At 38.2% G+C, this 16,858-nt stretch overlaps 1 protein-coding gene across 2 annotated transcripts in view; it reads left to right on the top strand.

The window, feature by feature from the left end:
* Positions 1–16,858, top strand: part of TENM3 (teneurin transmembrane protein 3) — a 470,182-nt gene that overhangs the window by 414,239 nt on the left and 39,085 nt on the right. The window contains exons 18-22 of one of the 2 annotated variants that reach the window (XM_031935298.1): positions 4,404–4,653; positions 5,345–5,365; positions 13,327–13,559; positions 14,993–15,147; positions 15,927–16,801. In XM_031935298.1, coding sequence (XP_031791158.1) covers positions 4,404–4,653; positions 5,345–5,365; positions 13,327–13,559; positions 14,993–15,147; positions 15,927–16,801 — 1,534 coding nt within the window. The remainder of the gene's footprint in view (positions 1–4,403; positions 4,654–5,344; positions 5,366–13,326; positions 13,560–14,992; positions 15,148–15,926; positions 16,802–16,858) is intronic. The other variant, XM_023221030.1, reaches the window with a different exon arrangement.

Raw genomic sequence — 16,858 nt, 5'->3', positions numbered from 1 at the left:
CCACTCAAATGGGGTCACATATATTGTTACTTGACTTGATGAATATTAGGGGAAATAATGAATAATCTGAGAAAAAAGCAAGAAGCAAAAGTGTTCCTAGGAGTAGACCTGATAATGTGCCAGTGAATATGCTCTGAAGAAACATGTTTCAGATGCTGCAAACCAAAAGAGGAATATTTGCAAAATATGACCAGCCTAATCTCATCAAGAATATTATTTATATGAAACACAATTCTGTTGTCTAGACTATGTTTCCAACATTTTGCCTACATACTAGCTGCATCTCAGACAACTTAAAGGGTGCTTTGCTAGAAAAGCAAGACCTAAAGTTAGTCTGTTATCCTTTGGCCTCCTGTCCTAAACCATATCATACTAGTACTCTACTTTTACTGATAGCCAGAGAAAAAAGTCACAATCTCAGCAAAATAATCTAGCTCTTGACTTTGCAGAGGTTTTTGGAAGGTTCAGAATGTTGACTTGACAGTGTAGTACAATTAAATGTTTATAGTTAATGGTCACTTTTTCAGATTAATGTTGCTTCAATGTTCATTCCTCCTTAAAACAATTTTTTGTGGGTGTTGGAGAGTGTGCATTTTAACCTTCCAAATATATGCAGTCTAAAGTAGTTTTCAGACCAGTGCTTGAAAATGCTCTTGCTGGACCGGATGCAGTGGCTTATGCCTGTAATCTCAGCACTTTGGGAGGCCAAAGCAGGTGGATCACTTGACATCAGGAGTTTGAGACCAGCCTGGGCAACATGATAAAACCCTGTCTCTACAAAATATACAAAAATTAGCCATTTGTGGTGTTGCACACCTGTCGTCCCAGCAACTCAGGAAGCTATGGTGGGAAAATCGCTGAAACCTAGAAGGCGGAGGTTCCAGTGAGCTAAGATCGTGCCATTGTACTCCAGCCTGAGTGACAGAGTGAGACTCTGTCTCAAAAAACAGAAAAAGGAAGAAAATGCTAGTGCCTTCACTCCAGGAAATAATAGTCTGAGAAAATCAGTAGTAAGGAAAAACAAACAAACAAAAAAGCAGAAAAACCCTTCCCTGCTTCACTATTTTATAGCAGTATATTAAGCTCTACACCCCTTCCAGTTATGTCCTGGACATCAGGATGCAGTTCAATTTGCACCCCAAATTAAGCAGAGCTGCTGTCTAGTGCCACACGCAGCACACATTGAAAAGGTGGGACTCCTGACCAAGCAGGGGACTCCAGTGTTCTCTCAGAGCCTCTCAACTCATCAGTGGTGTCTGAAGCAGTAGTAGTCTCATTCTGTTATATTAGTAGCACAAGGTTCAATCATGGTCTTTTAAAATGAGAAGCCATATGCCAAACATGCTACTAGCTGCTCTTGATGAAATTATGTAAAATTATATGTCACACAGTTTGAACATATTTCTGTATTCCTTCAGAAGCCCTCTACAAACAAAACTAGGGGAAACGTCTCTAGATGCCATTTAGTTATGATGAGTATATAGGGTAAAGTTCATAACCAATTAGCTACAAGATTTCACTAAAGAGATTACAAATCAATAGGAAAACTGCAGGCATCTCTTTAGCTCCTAAAAAGCCCATGCCTCTGTAATTACCACTGTGTGATACAACACAGGATACTATATTCAGGAGGATTCAGCAATGTGTAGATATTCTGTGCATGTATAATATAAATACACACATATTCTAAACCAGAATAACATATGGTTAACTTCTATTAAAATATCAAGGCAGATGTAAAAACCAAACTTTCCAAAATGCTGTCCTCAAAAAAAAATGTTCTAAATTATAAAATATATTTAGGCCGAGCACAGTGGCCCACACCTGTAATCCCAGCACTTTGGGAGGCTGAGGTGGGCAGATCATTTGACATCAGGAGTTCCAGACCAGCCTGGCCAACATGGTGGAGCCCCGTATCTACTAAAAACACAAAAATTAGCCAGGCGTGGTGGTGGGCACCTGTAATCCCAGCTACTTGGGAGGCTGAGGCAGGAGAATCACTTGAGCCAGGGAGACGGAGCTTGCAGTGAGCCAAGATTGTGCCACTGCACTCCAGCCTGGGCGACAGAGCAAGACTCCGTCTCAAAAATAAATAATTGAAATAAAATATATGTTATTTTTTAAATGTGAGATAACCTCAGCCACAGGGTGAACAGATTGCAGTTTAGAATTTTATCCAAGAACATTTTGACAAGTAGTGGCTTTCCAAAGTGACATGTGTCTAATTGAATAAACAAAGTGATTTGTAGTCATGACAAGGTGGATGAGCTATAGAAAGACATGAGGGAGAAGATGGAAACATAGATGCTGACAGTTATTCGTGCAGGCACCCTGAAACATGGAAATAAATATTCTAATGTTCATCTTTCTGTTCTGTCATCATAGAGAAGAAGCATGAAGGGCCAGTCGTTCAAAGTAATGACTGAATAAATCAGATGTCGTGGAGCGGTAGTCTGACTTGTAGGATTCTTCTGATGAAAATTACACAACTGGCTCTTATAGGAAATTATAGCTCCATGATTATCAACTAACATAATCACAGAAAGAAGAATCTTAGATACCATTAATGCATTCTTTGAATATTCAAGGCAAAATGCATTTCACCTCTTGTTATGATCTAGCCTTATTTAGCTTATTTTTCTTAAATTTGAATAAACCTGTTTTATTTTCCCTGATTTCTTTATGTAAATTTGCTATGATTATTACATCATCCAAATAGCAAAGCATTAAAAAAGTAATCACAGAATGCACCTAAAATGTGCTGAGCTATAAGGAGAACATAATTATTCTAATTTCTTCTTCACTTTAAAATTATCCCAAAGTGGGGGAAAAAGCACTTTCTCAAGTTTCCTGATTGTGCTTTCGTGGGATTATTCTTTTAACAGTCTCTCTGCTAAGAAGTAGAGTCGTTATCTCTGAGAACTGCTTTGGAACATAGAACATTCAATAAATATAATATATGCCTCTCTCAAGTGAAAGCAGCAGGTGGTGTATACAGATGAGAACACTTTGAGAAGTGTCATAAAATATGCATGGAACAATAGCAGCTGACTACCCCGTGTGCATCACACCAAACTGGAGCCATTGATCTGTATATATCAGTGGCAAAAGGAATAAAATTAGAATCTCAACTCAAATCTAATTTCTAACTATGAAAATATTTAACATTCATTTGGAATCTTTTCTCCGATTTTCACTGAAGACCATAAAGGAGCAGACTGGCATTTTGTCTTGATAAAATTATTGGCACTTCCATGCCTTAAAGCAGAATTCACTTTAAATAATACACTGGCCTTCCACAACAGTTTTGTTATGTTTGACATTTTGAATAACTGCATGTATATGCATTCTCCTATCAAATGAGAGTATACACAGGAATAGTCTTTGACAGTATAGGTAGAGTTAAAATAAGCCTGTGTTATCATTAACAGCTTTGGAGTTTGATATTTTCTACCTTTGTTTTCCATAAAGTTTGTTAAATTTAAAGAAAATTATAAATTTGGCCGGGCGCGGTGGCTCAAGCCTGTAATCCCAGCACTTTGGGAGGCCCAGGCGGGCGGATCACGAGGTCAGGAGATCGAGACCATCCTGGCTAACACGGTGAAACCCCGTCTCTACTAAAAATACAAAAAAAAAAAAACTAGCCGGGCGTGGTGGCGGGCGCCTGTAGTCCCAGCTACTCGGAGGCTGAGGCGGGAGAATGGCAGGAACCCGGGAGGCGGAGCTTGCAGTGAACCGAGATCGCGCCACTGCACTCCAGCCCGGGCGACACAGCGAGACTCCGTCTCAAAAAAAAAAAACCAAAAAAAAAAAAAAAAAAAAATTATAAAATTAAAAGAAAAATTTATATTCCTGGTGCACATTTTTATTAATTGAATATTTTCAATATTGATTAACAATTAGGCAAACTTGTTATTCCCTAAGGAATATTATGTAGAGCCTGTTTTCAAACCTAGCTGCACGTTAAGATCATCTGGAGAGTTTTTCTAAATTTCAGGGCTAAGGCTGTACCTCAGACAAATTAAACCACCGTCTCTCTGGGTGAGAAGCAGGCATTAATACTTTTTGGCAGCTCCCCAGGCCATTTCAGTGTACAGCCATGACAGATCATCGCTGAGGTTGAGAATTGGGGTTTTAATTCTTCTTAGTCTTTTGTTCCTTTCACCAGACATGACTTCAGTTCACAGTAGACAGCACTTTTTGTGTATATCCTATGTACTTTATCATGTAATATTTTACACTAGGTCGTTGAATACAGTTCTTTCCAATGGAGCTTCAAATAAGAATGTCTTAATCCAGACCTAACAGGCATTGAATTATAGTTAAAGCAATCATGAACATACTTGCTTTTCACCTTTACACTTTTTCATCATAAGAAAAAAAACGCACTTTATTTCTTCTAGGTATACTGTACAAGGGAAATGGGGAAAACCAGTTTATCTCCCAGCAGCCTCCAGTCGTGAGTAGTATCATGGGCAATGGGCGAAGACGCAGCATTTCCTGCCCCAGTTGCAATGGTCAAGCTGATGGTAACAAGCTACTGGCCCCAGTGGCGCTAGCTTGTGGGATCGATGGCAGTCTATATGTAGGCGATTTCAACTATGTGCGGCGGATATTCCCTTCTGGAAATGTAACAAGTGTCTTAGAACTAAGGTATGTCTTTCCTAAATTTGGGCTTTTAACCAAAGCTCAACCTGCCTTTTAAAAAAATGTTGAGTCTGATGTACTAATTTATTCGTATAAAAATTACCATCCCAAGGTTTACAGTTTCCCCCAGAAAGAAGCCAGATTCTTGCTTACAGTTAGAAGCACAGCACATATATATTGTCCCATAAGTGTATTAAAGAGCATAAAGTCACCCAGTATATCAAATATCTTACTGATTTCAGTGAATTTTCTGTGCTTTCTAAAATGATAGAGCTATGATTCTTAAATCTCTTTTGTTTTCTTTAGAATAACCCTGTGAAATAGGCGTAGCTCTTTTATTTCAGTGGTTGAAATTAAGGCATAAAATATTTTCCAGTGATTTTTAAATGAACTAAGGCTTTGACTTTTAACTAGAATATTGGATCCTCAGGTTGGGTTAATCCATTAGCCATAATGACAGTAGGAAAAGTAACATATTGTCTTTGCTTTGTTCATTTAAGTGTGATTTTCAAATCAGCCTATTCTGTACGTTAGTTGGTAAGCCCTAGACTACAGAATTCATTTCCAGTATCATTTCTGCCAAGTTGGCAACTTTCCATACAAATAATTAAATCCCAGAATTCAACTCATTATATTTTAGAAGCCTTTTCTAACTGTGCTTTCTTTTTTTTACCTGTTTTTACCTGCTTCCACCAAGAAATAAAGATTTTAGACATAGGTAAGCATCATACCTTAAGGTTACTGTATATTTTCAAATATCCTTTTTACGTTGCAATGTGACCCTCTAAAATTGTTTTCTAAGAGTATTTCATCATGAGAGAGGAAACAGTATCACAGATCATCAAAGGAATTAAAAGTGCTTAATTGGACAATTATTATACAATATATTGCAAGTTGTTTACGTGGTATAATTTGAGAAATTTTTTTCAGTTGGTTCACAAAATAAATTTCATTACAAAAAAGTATAAGGAGTATCTCTGTATAACAAAAATGATTTCCAAGCATTAATTACTGACTGACACAATCTAAGCCATGTTGAACAGAATGAAACCTGAAGCACAGTAGGAAGGTTTGAGAAGGCCTGCATTGTTCCATGAATACCCAGGACAGGCTGTGTTTTATTGGAGACTCTTTAAGAAAAAGAATCTAGCCGGGCGCGGTGGCTCAAGCCTGTAATCCCAGCACTGTGGGAGGCTGAGACGGGCGGATCACGAGGTCAGGAGATCGAGACCATCCTGGCTGACACGGTGAAACCCCGTCTCTACTAAAAATACAAAAACCTAGCCGGGCGAGGTGGCGGCGCCTGTAGTCCCAGCTACTCCGGAGGCTGAGGCAGGAGAATGGCGGGAACCCGGGAGGCGGAGCTTGCAGTGAGCTGAGATCTGGCCACTGCACTCCAGCCCGGGCGACAGAGCAAGACTCCGTCTCAAAAAAAAAAATAAATAAATAAATAAATAAAGATTTCAAAAGAAAAAGAATCTAGAAATATTTTACCTTGGCAAATTTTTTAAAACATACAATTATGTGAACATGTGGCTTGGCAGAGTGAGAGACCCCAAAGCTGAAGCTTAATTATTAGCTTCTTGGTAAATTCCTCTTTGCCTAGGGTTTATATTTTCCTAAGTTGGAAGAATTACTAGATTTAAGAGGGAATGTTTTCATTGCCATTATTATGGAGGAAATGACTTTCTTCAAAGTGAAGGACAAATATAGTTGAAGCAAATCTATAGACTCAGAAGTGTTTCATGTTCCACTTTCTGTGTACACGTAGCTGCAGAAGATACAATAAAGACTTGTATGGACACATTTGATTGAAAAACTTTGCGAAGGATAGAAAAAAAAGGCGGGGAAAACCAATGTTTTAAAGTAAAGCTAGCAAAAAGCTAAACAGGTTAGAAATGCTAGATCTACTTTGGTCATTAAAATAGCTAATGAAATGATATCAGATGGAAACAATAATATTTTATGTGAGGTCTTTTAGATGAATTAGTCAACAAAACCCCTTTAACCTGTTGTGTAGTGATTGACAACTAGCAAATAAAAACCAAAGTTCTACTGAAAGGTGGATAGCTGTTGCATATCAGGGTGACCAGATGTGGCCCCATGATCTTTTCCTGAGATCCCCTGTTGATCTTATACTCGCAGCTAATAGCTCAGTCACGTGCTAAAATCAGCACTTCATCTCTCCAGAATACTGAGCATGCAAAGCTCTGCTATCAGAAACCATAGTAGAATATCAAAAATTTTCTTGTCTTGTTTTCTTGGTAGCTGTGGAGAAAAGAGGGAAGACAGACAGGTTGCACACCAACTAAATGTGAAAATGCTGGAGGCAATACAGAAAAAACTATCCAAGCAGCTACCTTTTAACAAGCAGGCCTATTCCATGCCAGGCCTGGTGCCAGATATTTTGTATCTGTTATTGCAGATCCACACAGCAGTCCTTCAGGGGTATAGGTGACACAGTAGAGGCTCCAGGAGGTTACATATCTTCCCCAAAATACATGCCTAAGAAATGGGTAGCAGATAGTTAAACCACTCTAAAAATATGTTCTTTCCACTGCACCACACAGCCAGTTTTTCTGTGCCCCAATGCCTAAGTTTCTAGGGGCTCATTCCCTGGGTATGCAAAAAGCAAGACTTATTTCACAATCTTTTTACCTGTTACTTGAAGCCATAATCTCTCCCTCTGGGAAAAAAGATCTATGAGGTTAGAGTGACATCTTTATTTAAACAGTAGGAATTCATTTTGTGCTAACTTCTGGTGTTTGGCAGTGATACTATTGTAATCCCTCTCTCATGATCCTCCATAACCCTTCTCCTCTGTCCATCATCCTAACTACATTTGTGCTTCTGCATTTCCTTTATGTGCCGTGCATGCAGAGTACACTTTTTGGGTTTTATATGGATATTTAATTATATGAAATAAATCATGTTAACTGATCACTTACCGCATGTTAGGCACTTTGAAAAATAATAATATAAGACAAAGTACCTCTTCTCAGAACTCACCGTCTAGCGGGGGAGACAAGGTATATACGTGACAAATTAGATAACATTTTCAGTATCGTTCTTTGACACTTAATCATACCCGTGGTCCATGGTTTCAAATGTGAGAATAGTTCTGTGAAGGAAGAGATTACTGGGAGATGACAGTATGGTAAGGAAACATTTTCTGGAAGGGCTGATATTTGAGCTAGGTCTAAAAATGAAATCTGCTGAAACAGAACAGCAAGAAGAAAAGAGAAGTCATGAAGAAATAGAGAAAGCAAGTAAAGTTACCGGGGACTGGGGGAGAGCTGAGCAAGACATGTTCTGAGAATAATCAGACCCACCTGAATGGAGCAGGGGGTTCATAGTGGTAGTCATGAGAGATACAGGCACAAAGGCAGGGGAGGGTCAGATTGCCTGGGACCTTGAGTGCTCTAAGGGATTATTCTCTCCTGTAGGATACCTGAGACAGTGGGGACCCATTTTAGCATCCTGAACAAGTGGCATATGCAAAGTGGCATACTGAAAGGAAGAATAATTTGGTGTCAGAGTTCAAAATGACTCGAGATGAGATCAATTAGAAAGCTGTTGCACCTTGAGATGCTAGATAACCTAAAACAGGATGGTTAGCAGTGAAGGAAGGCAAGCGATAAAGGGAAGGAGAGAATGGAGAGTCTTTGTCTAAGTGATAAGAAAGAGGAAGATGTAGAGAATGTGTAAGGTCTTTGAGCCCAAATCATCAAACATGATCATGTCATTGATAAAATAGGGATTCCATTTGTTTAGTAGGTAATAAAATTGACCTAGCAAAGTCAACATATTTTAGTTCATTGGAACTTCTTCTTTTAGCTTAAAAAATTAAAGTTCTTTTCAGATGCTTCTTCCTGTGTGCCTGCCTGTCGTCACCTTCCCTTTCCTGGTTAATAAGATCCTTCCTGGTATGCTTCTTATCCTCGCTTTCTTGGGTAGCGTAAGAGTCATGAGAGGCTTAGGAACAAGTCATAGGAAGAAAAAGAAATTGAAAAGTGTGTCTAAATCTACAAAAGGAATGGTATTGCCAGTTGTTAATAATTAAAATATAAAAATGCACACTTTTATCCTCTTGTATATTTCATATACTATAAACAGTCTCATTAATTGGACTAATGGGGGAATAATAAAAATATTCAATAAAAATTAATATAAAAACACATCTTCTTATTTTAAAATTCAGAGTATTCTGTTATATCAAACTAATAAGCACCACCAGGCTATTACATGAAATAAAAATTCTTAGCTATACTTTAATGAATAGATATAAATATTACTAATCAACATATTTAATTTTTTACATAAATAGAAGCAGCTACAATGCTTTAAAAATGTGTTTCTTTTAGATATACCAAACATTTCCTTCTCTGATGTTTATAGTACTAGTTTGCCAACTAACCCGTTTAATATGTAGTAAATTTTACGTCATCCTTGTTCCAATTCTCACACGTTCCAAAATTTTAAAATTACATTAATTAATACCAGCCAAAGGGCACTTAAACATGTAGAACTAAAAATCAACTTTGTGAATTTTATATTACCAATTAAAGGATCAAAGAAAGTGTCGATCATAAGTCTGTGAATTTGAATCCATTAAAGTTTAGATACCAAATTATAAAAATTTTATTCAGCACTCCTTATTGACTTAATATTTAAAAATCAAGCAGGCATGGAAATATCACACCCCCAGTCCCTGCTTGCAATATTCTAAACAGTCTTTTGGTTACCATAAAAGAAGTCTTTTTACTTTTCTGTATAAATGTAGTTTTTTATGCTTCTTCAAATGTCTTGTGTTCTAAGGACTGTGGCACAGTTTCCAACTCAAAAGATAGAAGTGCTCATCATGTCCGTTCTCTGGCTTGTTCTTTGTGAATCTTTCTCTAGTCTAAGAAGGTTGAATTATGACAAAATAAATGAGCAAATCCAGCCTGCACTTACCACTGGATCTGTGTCTAATTGACTGAGACTGTAGAGTAGATGTCTTGATAATTGTGATGATCTAGGCAATTCAGGATGAGTTAAGAATCAAGGTGTAATATACTAAAGGTTCTTAACTTGATCTCAGTTTCCTTGGTTTTGCTATTAGTCAAAATTGTAATATTTCAAACCTTTCTGAAATAGCAAAATCTCAATCAATCACGTAAGGATGCTGCTGTGCTTCTGCTAAGCAGAGATTTCCCAAAACCAAGCATTTGGAAAATCCCCGTGCTCCAGCTGTTGGCTGCAGCCTGTTTCGGTCATGGTAGCCTCACGTTTTCGCACTAGATAGATCAGTGACCTAAAAATTCACCACTCATCGTACCCACACACCCACCTCTTTAGTGCTTTGGGTTTTCAGAAAGTTGGACAGCAAGCACTAGCTCACCCTGTCAACTCTCTGTGCTGAAATTAGATGACCTTGAATCCCAGTCCTATGGCGTATGATTCAGAGCTTCACTGCCACCAGTCTGTCAACTAGAAATATCCAGACTCACCTTTTTTCCTTTTAGTGCTTCCATGCTGATCCCTCTTTTCATTTAGGAGAGACCAGCATCTAACAACCAGCTCTAATTTACCATGCTGGCCTGCACTGCTGGGAACTTGTCAACGTCTCATTTCCTCCCGTCCTGTGCGGAATATTTCCAGAGGCTCATTCTCTTCTCTAGGGCCACATAGACTCCCTCACATTTGTTCTTCTGGACAACAGAGTTGCATCCAAAAGCGCAGCTTTCATTTGTCAGACATTCTTAAAGCCATTGACATCTGTTGCTTGATGGAGAAATGTCTGTATCTTCTAGGAAGGAGATGCTTCAGGACAGAAAATAAATATAAGCGCCACTTTGGGCGTTCTCTTATTCCTTCCCCATGAGAATAAAACTGATGACAGTAAAGGCAAGCTTAGGACTTGAATGTCCATTCATTTTTGCACCAAGAAAACTCATGTCCCATAGCTAAGAGGATGCCACCACCACTGAAGCTGCCACCTCAAAAATCGGTTTGTTTTTTCCCAAAATGAAGGTGTCCTGAGGAAGTGTGTGTGGCTCATTTACCGTGAATGAATCATCACTGTTCATCATTACTCTCTAAGCAATTTAAAGTAGGTATTTTAAGAGAAGTCTTCATTACTTGAATAGTTTAGGATATTATAAACTGCTGTTAATAACAGCAGAAGTAAGAAAACAAATTTAAATCTAGCCAAGTTTAGGTTTAACAAATTTAAACCTAAACCCAGTTTAAACCCAGTTTTTTTTTTCTTTTAATGTTTTCAGAAACAACTCATACTTTAGTTAATTATTGTATTCCTGCACTTTCTAAGGTTGTAAGGCAAATGACATTGCACTGTAAGAAGCGACAGGGCAAAGGCGAGTATAGGGACAGTTAATTCTTAGTGAGTATGTAGTATGCACTAGGCCCTGTTCTAAGGATCTTACCTATATTAGTTCATGTAATCCTCCCAGCATCCTATGAAATATGTATTATTATCACTACCTTTATAGGTAAGGAACCTGAGGCACAGATAAGTTAGGCAACTTGCCCAGATCATACATTTAGTGTTAGTGATGAAGTTAGGCTTTAAACCCAGTCTCTCTGGTACAGAGTTTATACTCAAAGATACACACTGATAAGAAAAAAAATACGTGTGTATGTATACACGAGTGTATGCATACCATGTACACAGCTGTTCACAGTTAACTGTATATTCAAGGATGTATATTCAAAGACTAAAGGAACCTCTCCAATGTCATGTCTTTCAAAGCAGACTTAGTTTGGTGGAGTTGCAACTCTGTCACCAATTATATACACCTGAAAGACCAGCTCTGGCAACATTAGACTGTTTATAGAAAGGAAAAAAAAAAAAAAAACCTCTGTAAAATTGCTCAAAATGTTATATTGATATGTAACTCTTCACTTCTTACAAAGTAATAAACTACCACATTAAGGGATGCAATATGTGTTGCTGCATTTAAAATTTTAGGCATCAACTTAGGAAAATGATATAATAACACTTAGCATAGCAAGTTGATCATTCGGCATAACCCAGTTGTTCTGAAATGTTCTTCTTGCATAATGACTTGCATCTTTCTGACTTCTTCATCTTACTTTTTACCATTTCACACACATTTACACACTCAAGACCTCTTGCTCTAGTCTGTCTTTTGTCATTCAAAGATATTAAAGGCTGGAAAGGAGATCCCAGAGCTGAAGGTAGTCAAGCCTTTGTATGGCTTTGTGCTTCTCTGTATACTAACATCACAGCCTAAGAGCTCTTCGGCGCTCCACAAGGCCCCTACAGTCTCCATGTGTGATCTCCTGTCCTCCTCTAACAACATGAGAAACACTTCAACAATTTTAAGAGTAGAATCTCTTACAGGAATGATAAAGTACATCTATTCAGCACTTAGAAGGAAAATCATTAAGTAGTGAAAATGTTTTATTAGAACCCAACTTCATTAGTAATGAGGAGACTACTGCATCACTATTAGAATAAAAATATTCACATAGGTAGATTTCTTCTAAATATTTTAGATGTTCACAAATAAAATAAATGGAAGCAGGCATATAACTCTGTGGTGTGTGTGTGTGTGTGTGTGTGTGTGTCTGGCTGCATGTGGAAAGAGGGAGAGGGAGAGAGAGAATGAGAATTAATTAGTATAACTAAGTTCGTCATCAGAAGATCAATGGAGTTTGATAGATTCCCGTCATGTTGACATCTTGGTTGTGACACCAAATCATTTGAATTATTTTTCCGATTTTTTTCAGAAAGCAATCTTTGCACATGTACAAGATTACATTAATTTTAAGAATGTGGCATTGAGTGTTTGTAAGGATATTAGCTTTTTAATTCCGATGATACGTCATAATTTGTCCCCTCCTTGATAGTGTTGGGCTTACCATTTTTTACAAGTAATGGGACATAAAATGTTTTACATTTGCATTTCTTTATATTTATAAAATTGAGGCACTACATTTTGTATGTCACTAAATTCATAGACAGGTTTCAGAGCAGCTCAGTATATGAACTTTAGAAAGAAAACTGAAGGATCCAGCATCCTAGCTCACTGCCATAGGCCATCAGATGAGACTCCCCCGTACACTTGAATGACCCCATTTTAACGTTTAACCCCATAGGACAAACATTGGCACTTTTCTGGATTATGATAGAGCAACCGAGACAGACAAAGTGCTCATTTCTTCAAGGGGAGGGTGTTTAGTTTGAAAGGATAATACCCTATGGCGAGGTATGAGTGGCATCAGTAGCATATTGTACTTATAGGAAAATTTGATGGAGACATCCTTCGCCTGGAATAAACTTTATGTCCCTCATTCAGGGGCATTTTTTAATGGCTTTGCATTGAGCAAAAAAGATTTGGAGAATTTTTTTCTTTGTTTTAGGCTAGACACATGGTGCCTTTTAAAGGTAATATTTTTAAGATGACTGTTAGTAAATTGTTGAATCCTCAGCATCAGGCAAGGAAGACAAACAGTAATATCAGAGAAACCCTACCTGTGAGCACATTCTTTTAAGTCATTATTAAATAGACAGTACTATTCATGTCTCATCTTTGATCATGGATTCCAGACTAGAATCAGTTTCTCATGATCTGTTTTATTTTGCTTTTAATTTCCCTCTGTGTATTAGGAGTAACTCCCTTTGATGTTTATGTATGATCCTTTTCACAGCAGCAACCCAGCTCATAGATACTACCTTGCAACGGATCCAGTCACAGGAGATTTGTACGTTTCTGACACAAACACCCGCAGAATTTATCGCCCAAAGTCACTTACAGGGGCAAAAGACTTGACTAAAAATGCAGAAGTCGTCGCAGGAACCGGGGAGCAGTGCCTTCCGTTTGACGAGGCGAGATGTGGGGATGGAGGGAAGGCCGTGGAAGCCACACTCATGAGTCCCAAAGGTACTAGCAGTTGGCGATTTGAGGATTTCTTTTTATTTATTTGGAAAAAAAAAAAAAAAAAGGGTAGAAAATCCATTTAATGCCTACTCATGTTTAATGCTGAGTCTAACTTTTTACCTTTGACAGTGTTCTGAAAAGCTGTTTCACATCTAGGGTTTTTAAAAGCCACATAGCATGAAACTGCTAGAATCCTAACTTGGTTTTACAGTAAATATTAGGTTCTTGGCATTCTTTATTATCATACCATTTTTTCAGCTCTTCAAAGAATGAAGCAACTACTCTAGATAATTCAGGTCACATCCTGTTAAACTTCAAGGAAGTATCCAAATTCTTTCATAGTCCTGGAATTTCTTTGTCGTGAATGAGTCCCAGGCTTCTTTAAAAACCATCACTAAGCAACCCTATGAGCCCTCACCCTCTTTGGAGCTGTTCAACTTTTGTTTCTATGCCATGGGAAAAAATCCTTGCTGTGAGGAATTTTTGGAGGTAACAAGGGCTAAAAAATTCTACGTGATAAAGGCTTTTAAACCAGGCAGGACTGACTCCTTGCTCATGTATTATGCCACTCAATACAATGCTTTTGGTTTGGGGCCTTTATTTTTTTCATGATAGCTACTGACTATTATGTGAACAAGGACTGGAAAAAAGTATCTGTACTGAATTATTCATCATAGAAAATTTCATTGTAACAGGGTCAACAAAACACTAACCTTGGCTTAGATCTATTTTTGTTAGAAGAATATGGTTGCTGTAAGTTAGCTGGAATGGAATTTGAAGCTGGTTCTATAATTTATAGACCACAACATTATATAATCATTATAATTTATATTTGAAACATACAGGTATTACCTGTGTGATTCATATACTCACAGGAGATTCTGACAAAATTGGATTATTTCCTTACTGAATTTTTTTTTTTCTTTTTCTTTTTTTTTTTTTTTTGAAACGGAGTCTCGCTCTGTCACCCAGGCTGGAGTACAATGGCGCGATCTTGGCTCACTGCAACCTCTGCCTCCCGGGTTCAAGCCATTCTTCTGCCTCAGCCTCCTGAATAGTTAGTTGGGACTACAGGCTCACACTGCCACACTCAGTTATTTTTTTGTATTTTTTAGTAGAGACAGGGTATCACCATATTGCCCAGGCTGGTCTCGAACTCCTGAGCTCAGGCAGTCTGCCTGTCTCAGCCTCCCAAAGTGCTAGGATTGCAGGCGTGAACCCCCATGTCCTGCCTCCTTACTGAATTTTTAATTTATTTGTATTATAAATGCCTATGCTGGTTTTTTTCTAACGTGTTTGCAATCTGCAGCCCTACCTGCTACCTATCACCGATGTCGTCACTGGGGTTAAATAATTGAGTTTAGTAATGGGCCTAATAGTTAATGAAAAGTAACCATTTTTGAAAAAGTACTAATACCTGCTTCTCTCAAATACAGGAATGGCAATTGATAAGAATGGATTAATCTACTTTGTTGATGGAACCATGATTAGGAAAGTTGACCAGAATGGAATCATCTCAACTCTCCTGGGCTCTAACGATTTGACTTCAGCCAGACCTTTAACCTGTGACACCAGCATGCACATCAGCCAGGTGCTCAACACTGAGCTGGCGCGTTTGTTTCTCCTCTGGGTGACTTGACTTATTCAGTCAGTAGACTGTGATGGCACCATTTTAAACTGCATATATCATGTGTTGCAGTGGTTCTGATAGGGCAGTTCCATCTACATGTATCACAGGAGCTAGTAAAAAGTGATTTTCTTGTGTAATTCTGCATTTGATGAATTCAGTGGGATACAGAACAGTTATCACTAAGAAATGCTAAGCATTTGTAATAAAATACCAGTAAAGTAGCAGCATGCAGATATTCTAAAAAGAACCAAACAGCTTAAATCTCTAATCTTTTGATTGCATGAGCTCCTTGAGTAGTAGAGAGAACCCACTATGATTAGTCCCAAGGGACTTATATTTTGAATTCGAAAGTTTACTATTAGGCTGATTGAAAAACACAAGAGAACACTAATCTATTCATAACCTAGAAAGCCCCAACATTTGGTAGTTATTGCTGCCGTAGGAACATGTGTGTTCATAACTCATTGATATCTGTTGACTCACTACTTAGAGGCTTATTTGCTATTTCCCTATAACTAGCAAATCTTACTGTGGGCTGAATTTTAAAAGAAAGTGTTATTTCTTATATTTATCTTCATTCATTACTTTTTGGTTTATTTTACTGAGGCTATTGAAAAAACTATTACAAAACAGTTTATCTCAGATTAATGCCAATTTCCCTGAATGGTCTAATTTACTCTTCTGGCGAATGAACTGTAGTGCAGTGACTGACTAACCAGGCCATTTCTTTTTTTGGTTAGGTACGTCTGGAATGGCCCACTGACCTAGCCATTAACCCTATGGATAACTCCATTTATGTCCTGGATAATAATGTAGTTTTACAGATCACTGAAAATCGTCAAGTTCGCATTGCTGCTGGACGGCCCATGCACTGTCAGGTTCCTGGAGTGGAATATCCCGTGGGGAAGCACGCAGTGCAGACAACACTGGAATCAGCTACTGCCATTGCTGTGTCCTACAGTGGGGTCCTGTACATTACTGAAACTGATGAGAAGAAAATTAACCGGATAAGGCAGGTCACAACAGATGGGGAAATCTCCTTAGTGGCCGGAATACCTTCAGAGTGTGACTGCAAAAATGATGCCAACTGTGACTGTTACCAGAGTGGAGATGGCTATGCCAAGGATGCCAAACTCAATGCCCCATCTTCCCTGGCTGCTTCTCCAGATGGTACACTGTATATTGCAGATCTAGGGAATATCCGGATCCGGGCTGTGTCAAAGAATAAGCCTTTACTTAACTCTATGAACTTTTATGAAGTTGCATCTCCAACTGATCAAGAACTCTACATCTTTGACATCAATGGTACTCACCAATATACTGTAAGTTTAGTCACTGGTGATTACCTGTACAATTTTAGCTACAGCAATGACAATGATATTACTGCTGTGACGGACAGCAATGGCAACACCCTTAGAATCAGACGGGACCCAAATCGCATGCCAGTTCGAGTGGTGTCTCCCGATAACCAAGTGATATGGTTGACGATAGGAACAAATGGATGTTTGAAAAGCATGACGGCTCAAGGACTGGAATTAGTTCTGTTTACTTACCATGGCAATAGTGGCCTTTTAGCCACTAAAAGCGATGAAACTGGATGGACAACTTTTTTTGAGTAAGTATATGAGAATTCTACTCTGATTATAAAATACTGTGATACAATAATATCATC

Source organism: Piliocolobus tephrosceles, chromosome 3 (assembly GCF_002776525.5).
Source record: "Piliocolobus tephrosceles isolate RC106 chromosome 3, ASM277652v3, whole genome shotgun sequence".
NCBI classification, from domain to species: domain Eukaryota; kingdom Metazoa; phylum Chordata; class Mammalia; order Primates; family Cercopithecidae; genus Piliocolobus; species Piliocolobus tephrosceles.
Note: the sequence above shows the minus strand (reverse complement) of the source record. Positions and strands in the feature narration are given on the sequence as shown.